Below are 12,747 nucleotides of genomic sequence, written 5' to 3'. Positions count from 1 at the left end.
AGTAGTTACCACGCTTGGCAAGCTAATTGGCAACTGCACTTAGGCTTAGAGATGTTTTAAGAGGGACGCTGCTACTTATCCCTCGACTGTCAATTTCCCTTAATCGCCTCACACGACACTTATGGGAAAGGAAGGGGTGGCCCATTCTATGCCAGGACTACACGGTCGATATGCTTAGGTATTAATTTACAATGCAAAAATAAATAACATTGCATTTTACATTGATGATAAAAAATCTTTTTTAATATTAAAAATGTATTTGGCTAAGTTCAATGTGTAATATATATTATAATAATAGTGAATTAAAAGGCTTTTTTAGGTTTTTAGAAAGCGAAAAAGCTTTTTCAATTGAATAATGAATTTACGGTTAGTTATTATTAATAATATAAAATATTAAAATAGCAGTATAGTCATATTTTTTGTACCATTTTAACAATAAGTATAGCAACATGTCATCTATGGCGTGGAGTACCTAAGTATTATATATATTTATACTGTAGTTTTATTCTGGTAATTCTATTCTAAAATAATTAAATAAAATATTAAGAAAAGTTGACCTAAAAAGTATAGATTTACTTAAGAAAGTATTGAAAATATGCCAAACAAAACAACAGGTTTACAACCACTGCTAGAAGTTTCTACTACCAACCAGTCGGTGCAGCACATGCGCAAAGGTGCGCGACGCTTCTAAAGTTCGAAAACGTCACATTCTCGATTATTCTAATAGCTACTAGATGCCGCTTTTCTCACATAAATAGCCGGCATGTAAATACGGAAGTGCATTCTTGTCACTTGAAGTGTTTGAGGAGCTAAGTGCATTTTGTGCATTGTATTGTGCATTTTTCTGACGCAAGATTAAAATACTGTTTCTTATTTATTTAAAATTAGTGTCTTAAAGATTCAGTGAAAATGTTTAGATATCCTTATTACTTTGAAAGCGAACGTCAACGACCGAGGCAATTGTTGGATCAGCATTTCGGCTTGGGTCTGACCCCTCAAGACTATTTGACCATAGTCACGATACCTCAAGGCAACCAGGATTACTATAGAAATTGGAGAAACCTTCGTGCAGCTGCTAATGATTCGGGATCAACGATTAAAGAGGAGAAAGACAAATTTCAAATTAATTTAGATGTTCAACATTTTGCTCCCGAAGAGATCTCAGTGAAGACAGTGGATGGATTTTTAGTCGTAGATGCTAAACATGACGAGCGACAAGACGAGCACGGTTTTATTTCAAGGAGTTTCTCCAGGAGGTATCCTCTTCCGGAAGGCGTGGAAGCCGAAAACGTAACTTCTAAATTATCGTCTGATGGTGTTTTAACAATAACAGCACCTTTGAAAGCACCTCCAAAAGTCGAAGGCGAGAGGATTGTGCCTATAATCCAAACGGGGCCGGTTAAAAAGCAATTCGAAGGCAACCGAGAACAAAATTAAAATGTTAAGTCTTTGACAACAACATTTTAAGGTTATGTATTTATTTTGTAAACTTAAGCATTTCTTGTTATGTATTAGTGAATTTTGTCATTATTGTGTCTCAATAAATGACGTTATAGTCATTTGATTTCCTGGTTTTAATTTACCTTAGATTAAGATTTTTATAGATTTTTTTTGAAGATTTTCGAGACTAATTGTATTTATGAAAATAGGTACCAATAGATATTCTCAGTATTATTGTTTAGAAATGGTATAGGTATTAAAGCTAATTGTGCCCATCTCTTAGATTCATGTCTATTCCTAGTTTATGATGAAGTAAGAAATATTTTCTCACTTGACCATAGTATTGAGGTGGATAAATGACACTTTAAAAATTATTAATACCATAATTAGATTATTAAAAAAATAAGTTAACAATGCCATCTACTGTCGTATAGTGACATTACTATACTTCGAGTTTATACTGTACTTTCTATGCTTTCGATTGAAATGTGAAGAAGCATTGAGTAAAATATACACTTGTTAATTAAAAATAATATAGGAACTGATGTAGTGCGACAAGTACAGTTTCAAGCATCGACATTATAAACCTATAGGTAGTGAAAAATTTAAATTTCTTCTAGAACATATTTAAAATTACTAAGTACAAAAGCAAAAACATAAAGAATTAGTAGTTCTTATATTAAATGTTAGATGTCTCAATTTTCTTCGAGGTAGAAATCACTGTATTTGTATTATTTTATACAACTTAGAATGGCAAACAAGCTGACGGCTCACCTGATGGGAAGTGGTAACCGTCGCTTATAGACATGGACAGCACCATGGACATAACAGAATATACTGTTTCGCCCATGATATCACTCATGCGCTGCCATTCCTCAGGACTCAGTTGTTATTCCTCTATACCCTATAAATTCGCTGCCATATCCCACCCTTCAAACGGAAACACAGTCATGCACACACAACTGCTTTACTCAAGCTACTCTTACCGCCCCTTTTTAGGCCTGCAGCGCCCACAAGGGGGCGTTATCGCCCACTTTGGGAAAGGCTGGACTACTGATATCATTCATTAATAGCCGTTGATGTGCGAGTCGACACGAACATAGCCGATTCGACCCGATCGAATTGGAATGTTTTATTTTTTAATGGATAAAAGGGTGTTGCCAATTTAATTTATAGTAATGGAGATACAGACTGTGGAACGAAGTTAGTAGTAATCAGATTCAGAGAAAGGATTTTGTTGTAATTAGTTACTAATTAGTAAAATCATTCGAATACGGACTTTGAGTAGTCGAATTATAAAATTAGTAATTACTAATTATTAGAATAACAAATACGTTCGGATTCGCGCATCGCTATTATAGTTGCACGGGGTGAACAGCAATTCATTGTCGAACAGTATTGCTTTGCGTATATTAATATTTCTACCTATATGCGTAGACTATATATATATATATATATATATATGAATTTTATCTGACTTGTCCACGCAAAAACTACTGCACCAAATTGGATGCGGTTTTCACAGTGCCATACCGGGGGGTATGCCATACATAGTGGGGGGAAAGGGATTGTTAGTAATGGAGACTGAGAATCCCATTGCTAGCAATATACCCAACCATGTCGTCCTCCTTGCGGTTCTCCCTGGAAACTATCATGATTAATTTCTGATGAATTCATCATGATGGTCATCCCATGTTGGGTTGGCGTATCCGTTAGTGCAGGCGGGGTTACCATTCCATTTTTATCCATAAAAAAAATACACTTCCGCTAGAAAAAAATGAAAGCAAACTATATATATATATATATATATATATATATATATATATATATATATATATATATATATATATATATATATATATATATATATATGTTTGTATACTTACCAGAGGGAGACTTTGTACAAAAGTCGATTGCATGGGTATCTCTGTCCGATTCGTGTTTCTACCGTGAAGCAGTTGTGTTTACATGGCTGTGTTTCGGTTTGAAGGGTGGGATATGGCGTGAATTTACAGGGTACAGAGGAGCGACGGTTACCACTTTCCATCAGGTGGGCCGTCAGCTTGTTTGCTATTCTAAGCTGTATAAAAAAAAAAACTATGTTTGTTGTTGTATGTCTTGTATGTTTGTAGTATCTATACAATAGTGCGCCACCTACCCTTTGTCTTTTTCTCAATGTCCTCTACCTAAAGGTTGTTTGGAAGAGATTGCTTAGCAATAAGGTCGCCTTTTGTATCACTTCTCATGAAAATTTATTGTAATCATTATTTTTTACTTGCAATGAAGTGTAAATTAATCTCTCTTTTCATTTAAGAGTTTCCTCTTGTCGGTGCAACTAATTCATGCATCTTCTTCCAGCCAGTTCTATCCCAGGCCATATCCTTGACCTCCCTATACGACTAGACACCTAATGTTTCTTTTATCTGTCCCGTGTAGTTATTCCTCGGTCTTCCATTTCCTCTTTTGCCCTCTATTTTTCCTTCTACTATATTCTTACTACATTAAACTTATATAACACGACGAAAACCGATATGCTTTTTTAGAGATTAAGGGCCGAGAAGAGATATAGACATAATGTTACCATGGGAAGACACTTCGTTTCCATGGGAAAAATAAATAGGCAACTACATCCAAGATCTACACGAGCAAAGATGAGGAATAAAGATAGTCTTACATGAAATAATGATGTTATTTGAAATGTATATCTAATTTGTAGTTTCCCAGTAACAATTACACAGTTTTCTAATGTAAACAAGTATAGTAATGAATAAAAACAAATGAGTCACCATATTACAAGATATACAGAGAAGTATTTTTTTTTAATGGGTGATAATGGAATGGTAACCCCGCCTGCGCTATCGGTATACGCTGGCGGGGCACCAGTGATAGATGACAGGTGAGGATGAAAGCTGGTCAGTTAGCCCATCGTGACGAATTTCACAAGAATTAACCACGATAGTTTCCAGGGGGAACCACGTGGAAGTCGACCTGATAGGTTATATTGTCAGTAATGGAGCTGTTAGATCCCATTATTAACAGTCCCTTCCCCCCTGCCCCCTGTGTTGTAAAAAAAAAAACATTGCATTTTATTAATATGTATGTTTATTTGTGTAGTTGTTTCATTTTCACATAATATATAAATATCTATATTTTTATAAACTGTAATTATTTTAGATTTTTCACTTCGCATGCTTCTGAAATAAGGAAGTTGAATGGTATTATTTAACATATTAGGCTGCAAGTCGGGTATTACATGGTATAAAAACAAATAAAAATAGTTTTAAATTGGTCAAATGTATTACATTCAAATCTCACTTGGATTAGTTGTATGAGTTTAGTTTTCTAGTAAAAAAAAAAAAAAAAACTTTTTATCAAATTTTTTAATACAATGTAACACATAGAACTAGGGGGGAAAGGGATTGTTAGTAATGGAGACTGAGAATTATTAGAGAACCATACCATTTTCGCCATCAAAAAAAAATAAGACATAGAACTATGTTCGATCGAATTGGAATTTGGAATACTTTGACATATTGTCAAAGTATTCCAAATTTAAATTCAAACCTCCTTTTAGTTAGTTCGATAGAAAGGAAACACCTTTGTACCTTTTTGGTACGGAACCCTATTATAGTTATGGAACGGTACAAATGTTTTACAATAATTACCTAACAATGTTGAGTCACAGTACCCAGAAATGTAATTAAATTGTATACAAAAAAAAAATTAATTCAATTCTGCACAATGAATACCTACACGATACGATAGAATAAAGTAAAAAAAAAAAACAGAATTGTTTGTTTCTGTATTCTGCGAACACACTGTTTTTCAGAATGGCAACACAATTAGTCATTAATTATTCGAAAATATGTATCTAATTTCCGCTTCGTTTCCATAAAGCTGGTTGGCTCTATCACTCGACATTCTTTTGTGTTTCATCACACATTTTTTATTTTATTTTATTTTAAAAACTTTATATATGAACATGTTAGTTTTATTATACATATTTTAATATTAACTGTTTCCCGCGGCTTTGTCTGCGTGAGAGTGTTAAGTTGGGTATTTTTTTTTATACAGCTTAGAATGGCAAACAAGCTGACGGCTCACCAGATGGAAAGTGGTAACCGTCGCCTATAGACATGAGCAGTACCATGGACATAATAGAGTATACTGTTTCGCCCATGATACCCCCCATGCGTTGCCATTCCTGAGGACTCGGGTGTTATTCCTCTGTACCTTGTAAATTATTTGTCATATCCCATCCTTTAAACCGAAACACAGCCATGCAAACACAACTGCTTCACAGTAGAAACACGAATGTGACAGAGGTACCCAAGCATACGACTTTTGTACAAAGTCTCCCTCTGGTATAATCTATGCTCCAAATACCACCTACATATATCCAGTCTATTCTGAGGTCTAATGTTACCTTCTACCGTAGACTGTCATTTTTGATAGAGCCCATCAAAATGTGTATTTGTTTACACTTACCAAGTGTAATGGATACTACCTACAGTTGTATTAATAGGGTAATATCCTCTTATTGAGAGAAGCTGGTGCCCAGTTGTGATAACAATTTGAAAACACAGTTAACCGTTTTATTATTTTGATAAACAGAACGTTTTATCGCATTAAAGTAGGAAAGAGTATTTACATATACGTAGTATCATATAAATGTTTATAAATGTATTGATAAGTAACGTGTCAAAACAGCAGTGAAGTCCCGGCATTGAATAAGCCACCCATTCCAATTCCCGTGGCTCTCGTAAGAGGCGACTAAGGGAGGGCGAGGGCTCCAAAGCCTAACTGCGGTTGCCAACACGTTTATAAACTACTGGCCGAAACCTCCCCTTATGGGAGAGGCCTATGCCCAGCAGTGGAGAGTTAAAGGCTGGTATGATGATGATAATAATCATAACATAAAAATAAAGTCAAAGCAGTAAATGTACACGAAGAAGAAATAATTTAGAAAGACAAAAAATACAATGATAGTAATTTTGTTTCACTAATGAAATCATTACTTACACAAATTCCACTGACGCATCGGCGTCTTATCGCTTCTGAGAATAGCCGGCCCCAGTGTAAACGCAGCGACTCCAGAATATACTAAATGAATAGACAGTGATAACCTTTCGACCCTCCTTGTCGAGACGCACGGACCTATAAATGGTCTGAAATTGTACATCGGCGACAGTTATAAAGTAGAAGCAAGACAATGTACGCGATTGTGATTCTAAGTATACTGGCTGTTGCGACAGCAGCCCCTCATTACCACCACCATCATCAGGGATTCAACCATGGATCTTCACTCGACCGTTATCGAGGTGTCGAAGAAAATTTATTCGACACTAGAGCATTTTGGGCCGAACTAGAAAATGAGATGAGACAGCTCGATGAAATGCTAAAGGATTTCTATGTGAAATTCCCAAGCAGTGTGTCCAGTGAGGGTGTTGTCGACAATCAGTACAAAATCGTAATACCATTAAGTGGTTATCAGGAACAAGAAATAGCTGTGAAGGCGCGCGAAGGCGTTCTTATGGTACAAGCTGTACATAAGTACAATGATGTCAGTCAGCGTAGTTATCTCGATGTCAGAACCTTGCCAGAGTCCGTCAACTTAACTGGAACATGGACTTACGATAAGGATCTATTGACAATTGTTTTCCCTCTTAAAGAAGGAGCGATCAGCACCGAGAATCCTGTAACGGTACTGCCAACTACTGATGAGAGTGAAGAACACAGTCGAGAGGAGATGGGTAATGATAATGAAGATGCTCAAGACGCGGATGTTGGTGCCAGAGGTGATAAGGACGCAGAAATTCTGACCAATGAAATTTCTGAAAAGCAGGCTCCAGTAGAAGCGACAACTTATTCGGTAGACTTGAATAACGAGGTGGAATTTGTACCTATACATTATTAATATGTGAAAAAGTTAATTTTTATTAAATTATTAAAACACTTATTGTGAGTTTTGTATTTATTATGAACTGTGTTGACAACTGCAAATATTTATTATTTCTGTCCATTCTTTTGTGTGACTCATAGAGTTTTTTTTATTTTGTCTAGTTTTAATCTTTTATCTAATTTGGCTGTAAAGCAATACGAGTATTGAATGCTTTATTGTGCGTATATTTTCCTTATTTCTGATTTTTTGCCCAGTTTTCTAGTTGTCTTTATCAGATGTATTTAATTATAATATAATTTTGGTTTTATTGTCTTTGGAATAGAAGGCACGTTTTGAAATTTCAAACTCCTCTTTTAAGCCGTTTTTGCAATATGGTCATGTTAATATATTTTTAAAACTTCTAGTTTCAAATACATACTAACAGAGGGATGGATGAATCATAAGGCATATAAATAAATAAATCTAATTATACGTTTCATCAAAAGTAGTTCAGTAATCAACAAATTTTCTATATAATGTAGTACAATAAAACGTCATTTATTTTTGTCAAAGCAATTGACGGTTTCTTTATCTATATGAGGTAATGTTTTCGAAAAATAAACATCGTACGTATAACCCAGTTATAGAATTGGTTGTGTACAAACAAATGCTTTAAATAGAACTTGCCCTATGATACTACTACTTAAGTTAATGAATAACGACTTTCATTAGCTTATTGTTGTTTTACAATGAGACTTTGATTTTATATAGGACGTAAAACTATTTTTTTATGTATGTGAGGGATCGCATTAGATTGCAGGGATCAGGAGTATGTATTAAGAAAGATATTAAGTATGAATGTGGATAGCTATAAGGGTAGAGGCAAACCAAAAAAAAAAATAGACAGTTAAGTGGAAGATGATATGGCCAGAATGGGATTGAATGCGGAAGTAACTACAAATACAGAAGTATAGAAGAAAAATACATATGATGCTGACCCCAAATACGTAATTGGGATGTTGTATAATATTTTTACTAAATTTGTAATTTTTTCTTATCACTCTAATCTGGCATGTTGTGATAATTTCATTCCTAGGAGGGAAGGGATTGTTAGTAATGAAAGGTTAGTCTCCATTGCTGTCAATATACCCTATCAGGTCGACCTCTACACGGCACTGCATCTGGAAACCATCGTGACTAATCGTTGAATTCCTCATGACAGGCTAACTGTCCTACTTTTTTATCCTCACCATTCATTTCTCACTGGTGCCCCGCCAGTGGAGAATGAATGATGGGATTACCATTATCATCCATTAAAAAATCATTTCTATCAATGTGTTGACAGCAGTAAAGCAGTATGCCTACTGCTGTTCCACAGGAGCTGTCAAGTGTGATCGCATCAGTAGTTACTATAGCGACATTATAAAACTTATTTTAAATTATATATTTTACTGAACAAGGTATTATCTTGCGGAAGTCCATATCATTGGTTATTAGAATTATTTTGTTGATGTTGAACAGTTAATATTAGACTTTAAGCAGCGATCTAATAATTTGCGTGTACATGCCTCGTTTAAAGGCGAAACCCGTGTCGCAAAACGTGCATGAACAAAATGGCAGTCGGAGGTTGATAGCTAATGTGGAAGGTTGTGAAACTTTAGATAGTAATAGCGGTGGTCAATCTTCGAGTTTTTTTTTTGTTTGATGGGTGAAAATGGTATGGTAACCCCGCCTGCGCTAACGGGATACGCTGGCGGAGCACCAGTGAAGGGTGATAGATGAGAATGAAAACAGGCCAGTTAGCCCATCATGATGAATTCATCAGGAATTAACCATGATAGTTTTCAGGGAGAACCGCGAGGAGGTTGACCTGGTTGGGTATATTGCTAGCAATGGGATTCTCAGTCTCCATTACTAACAATCCCTTTCCCCCCAATCTTCGAGTGTTGGCAATCACACAGACACTAATGGTAGCGAAATTAAACAAAATAATTCTAAACAAATAACCAGTTTAATTTAAATTAAGTAAGTTATGATTACTTTAATACATTATTTAATATATTTACAATGCACGAGCACAGAAGGCAGGTTTGATAATGTCTCTTAATCAAGCTGCTGATAATGCTATAAACACATTCGTTTGTTTGCGTTTCTCGCCTGAGTGGACAGATAAACGGTATCGCCTCTGTGGACTATCACTGTACATTCTGTGTGATTACCATTGGTAATTCTATTGAAAATCACTTCATTGGGGAATCACTTCACTCCATCTTGGTTATTTATTTAAAATAGGCACCCCAACAACATACATAAATTGAATAACATTCTCTTTGCAGCATGCTAATATGCATAGCTATAGCAGATGTACACAAATTTTTTTACAGATTACATGAATATAAATGTCACAATATAATTAATATAATAAATTATATTTACTTTTCCATATTTATTATTATAAAATTCGAATATAAATATAAAGCAAGACTATGCAGTACTATTAAACCTATTTGGTCTTCAGTACTTCAACGCGAAACACCGCCAATCGCCAAATTACTGGTGAACTCGTCACGATGGACTAACTGAATTAACTTCATCTTCAAATATCAAATCAGCACTGGTGGCCTGGCAAAGAAATTTTTGGAAAAAATGTAATGGTCTTGCCATTACATCTTTTTCCAAAAATTTCTACAAGTATCTAATTTTTCCAAAATTTCGGGAACATAAAATTTTTACTCAAAATTGTGAAAACGTATTTGATCTGGCAACACTGCGCGAAACAATAGTAGTGGATTATCTAGCTGATAACTAATATACGTAATTAGGTATCAAGGGACATTGCATACTATTGTCTAGCTAACTGTGAAGCGATAAAGTACGGTTATTGTACTATTCGATCTGATTCATGATGAAGCATTTCTGCTTCATTGAACTGTTTTTGGACGATTCATTATTCCATTTTAGAATTGGTATTGTCTTTATCATTATATTTAGGTATGTCAAAATTATTCATTGAAAAAAAATCTTTAAAGAAAATATTTGTTAAATATATAAAATAATTTTTAATCAATCTTTAACATTGCAACTATTTTTTTAGTTATTATTTCTACTTGTTAACTCTTTCCATATGCTCTTACTTTGGTTTTTTTATGCAACTTAGAATGGCGGCCAAAAAACTGACGGCCCACCTGTGGGAAAGTGGTAACAGTCGCCTACAAACATGAGCGGTACCATGGATATAACAGAGTATACTGTTTCGCCCATGATACTTCCCGTGCGTTGCCATTTTATATTTAGGAAGTTCCTGTACAAATCAAGATTCTAGCAGTTTCGGATATGTTTCTTTTCTATGTATGTTTTTCTTTTATAAAGTACCAGAGGGTGACTTTGTAGAAAATTTGTATGCTTGGGTACCTCTGTTCCATTCGTGTTTCTACTGTGAAGCAGTTGTGTTTGCAAGATTGTGTTTCGGTTTGAAGGGTGGGATATGGCAATGATATACAGAGGCCTTACATACCTTTGCCCTTAGGCACGGCAACACGTGAAGGGTGTCATGGTATTACTCATGTCTGTAGATGACAGTCACCACTTTCTATCAGGTGGGCCGTCAGCTTGTTTGCCATTCTATGTTGATATGCTTATATCATATGCTTGGTAACAACAGGTTATAAATCATCTTCTTAGCCCTTTCAGACCCAAGATTTTTTTCTTTCGGATTAAATATATTTTCGTGTTTTGGAGCCAAGCCATCTTGCCGGCACGCACGAGACTACTGCACCACCTAATCGCTAAAATGATTTTTTATTGGCTGGTTTAGAATCTCACTATCATGTTATTTCAGCTTCGTGCGTAAAAATGAATTGCGCGCGGTTTTAGAATTTTTTAAAGTTACAACTAACGCCCGTATCGTTCAGGTCTGAAAGGGTTAGGGGGAAATAGTTGTGCTTAATATGGGAAAATATTTGGGTTAATTATTACTTTTTTTTTCTAAATTATTGTATATTTTTTTAAATCTGTTTTATAGTTTTTGCGTGAAAGAGTATAAAACATCCATTCGTTCATCCACCTGTCCTGGATGGACAGCATCCTCATCCATCATCTATCGTTACAAATTTTCACATTTTAGTATATTAATAGGACAATAGGATATTCATTTCAGACTACTTTCATTCAACAGACAGTAACAAACAAAGAGACTGTAATTAATTTACATATTTTAAGTATTTAATTGAAACAAAATAATTACGTAAGCATTGTAATCACTAATGAAGTAAAAGCGTTATACAAAATTAATAGTAACACGTCAGTAAACTGTCTCGCTCGCAGTTTTAACAAATTTATTCGTATCTTCAGGCACATTATTAATATTATTTATACCATTGTCATTACCATCTGTTTGTGAATCAGATTCCTCACGAACACGATCTGGGTACACTTCAGTTGTGTCTTCTCGATCGATTCCTTTTCTTAAATCGATAACCGGTTCATAATTTTCAACTACAATCACCGAGCTATCAATATCTTGCTCACAATTTCTTATATATTCATCAACTCTATTCATTTTGTACTGAATTATTATTTCCAAGTCACCATCGTTGTAATTCCAAGTGGCTTTATGCACATCAACAATTTCCGGCAAAACTCTAAGCTCGAAATAATTGGATTTCGACTCGTCCTTTTTCTCTGCGTATATGTACAAAACGCGATATTTAATTTTGACCACAATGCTCTCTTTTGCGTAATCTTCCAGTGACACTTGTATAGTATACTCGTCTGTTTTGAATATCTCTTTGCTTCTGTTATTGTTATTGTCGGTACATAACTCGTTTAGACTCCGATCCAGGGAGATGACGCTTCTTGCTAAACTGTCGAAGGATCTCTCATGGTTTCTCATGTGACGGTCATGGTGTCTCCTGTGGCATAGCGATGTGTGCCTCCCGCAGTGGCGATGTGACTCGATAGATATTAGTAAAGTTAGAAGAATTATAAGACGGTACATTTTGATTGCGATGTTGTATTAACTGCGTTGTCTGATGACTGACTGTGGTTTAGTCGAGCGAACGGTTATATGGCGATAACGCTATTTATAAATATTCCTATAGTATATATTAATTAAAAAGTCTGTTTGTTCATTCTTTGCGGTTGGTTTAATGAGTATTAGAATATTATTAATATGGTTTTCCTCTTCGGTTGTATCTATTAGTTTAAATACCGGTTTGAAGCCTCGAATTCGGGTTCTATCCATTGATCAATAATAGCTAATAGATAGTAACTTATAAACTAAATCAGAATAATTAGAATAGGAACTTATTTGTTCTTATTTTAGAATAAAAAGTGAAGCATTTAATGAAGCCTTTCAAATTAAAATTAAAATTACAAATAGAATTAAGTTAAATATTTAATATAAAAGAATTTAAACGTTTAACCAT

The 12,747-nt window shown here is 34.8% G+C and overlaps 3 protein-coding genes across 3 annotated transcripts; 2 read left to right on the top strand and 1 right to left on the bottom strand.

Moving 5' to 3' along the window:
- Positions 1–756: 756 nt before the first annotated feature.
- Positions 757–1,564, top strand: LOC113520001 (protein lethal(2)essential for life-like). Its single transcript, XM_026905260.3, has one exon. It carries the CDS (start codon positions 910–912, stop codon positions 1,435–1,437), a length of 528 nt encoding a protein of 175 aa, XP_026761061.2. The 5' UTR covers positions 757–909; the 3' UTR covers positions 1,438–1,564.
- A 5,051-nt stretch (positions 1,565–6,615) lies between these two features.
- Positions 6,616–7,399, top strand: LOC113516465 (uncharacterized). Its single transcript, XM_026900884.3, has one exon. It carries the CDS (start codon positions 6,653–6,655, stop codon positions 7,355–7,357), a length of 705 nt encoding a protein of 234 aa, XP_026756685.1. The 5' UTR covers positions 6,616–6,652; the 3' UTR covers positions 7,358–7,399.
- A 4,121-nt stretch (positions 7,400–11,520) lies between these two features.
- On the bottom strand, positions 11,521–12,395 carry LOC113516466 (uncharacterized). Its single transcript, XM_026900885.3, has one exon. It carries the CDS (start codon positions 12,315–12,317, stop codon positions 11,622–11,624), a length of 696 nt encoding a protein of 231 aa, XP_026756686.2. The 5' UTR covers positions 12,318–12,395; the 3' UTR covers positions 11,521–11,621.
- Between the last annotated feature and the right edge of the window lie 352 nt (positions 12,396–12,747).

Source organism: Galleria mellonella, unplaced genomic scaffold, assembly GCF_026898425.1.
Source record: "Galleria mellonella isolate WM207_F2 unplaced genomic scaffold, CSIRO_AGI_GalMel_v1 utg200, whole genome shotgun sequence".
In the NCBI taxonomy this organism is placed as follows: domain Eukaryota; kingdom Metazoa; phylum Arthropoda; class Insecta; order Lepidoptera; family Pyralidae; genus Galleria; species Galleria mellonella.
Note: the sequence above shows the minus strand (reverse complement) of the source record. Positions and strands in the feature narration are given on the sequence as shown.

What these genes read in the sequence shown, in the direction of transcription:
- LOC113516466 (XM_026900885.3), bottom strand. Translation starts at nt 12,317, where the DNA reads ATGTACCGTCTTATAATTCTTCTAACTTTACTAATATCTATCGAGTCA.
- LOC113516465 (XM_026900884.3), top strand. Translation starts at nt 6,653, where the DNA reads ATGTACGCGATTGTGATTCTAAGTATACTGGCTGTTGCGACAGCAGCC.
- LOC113520001 (XM_026905260.3), top strand. Translation starts at nt 910, where the DNA reads ATGTTTAGATATCCTTATTACTTTGAAAGCGAACGTCAACGACCGAGG.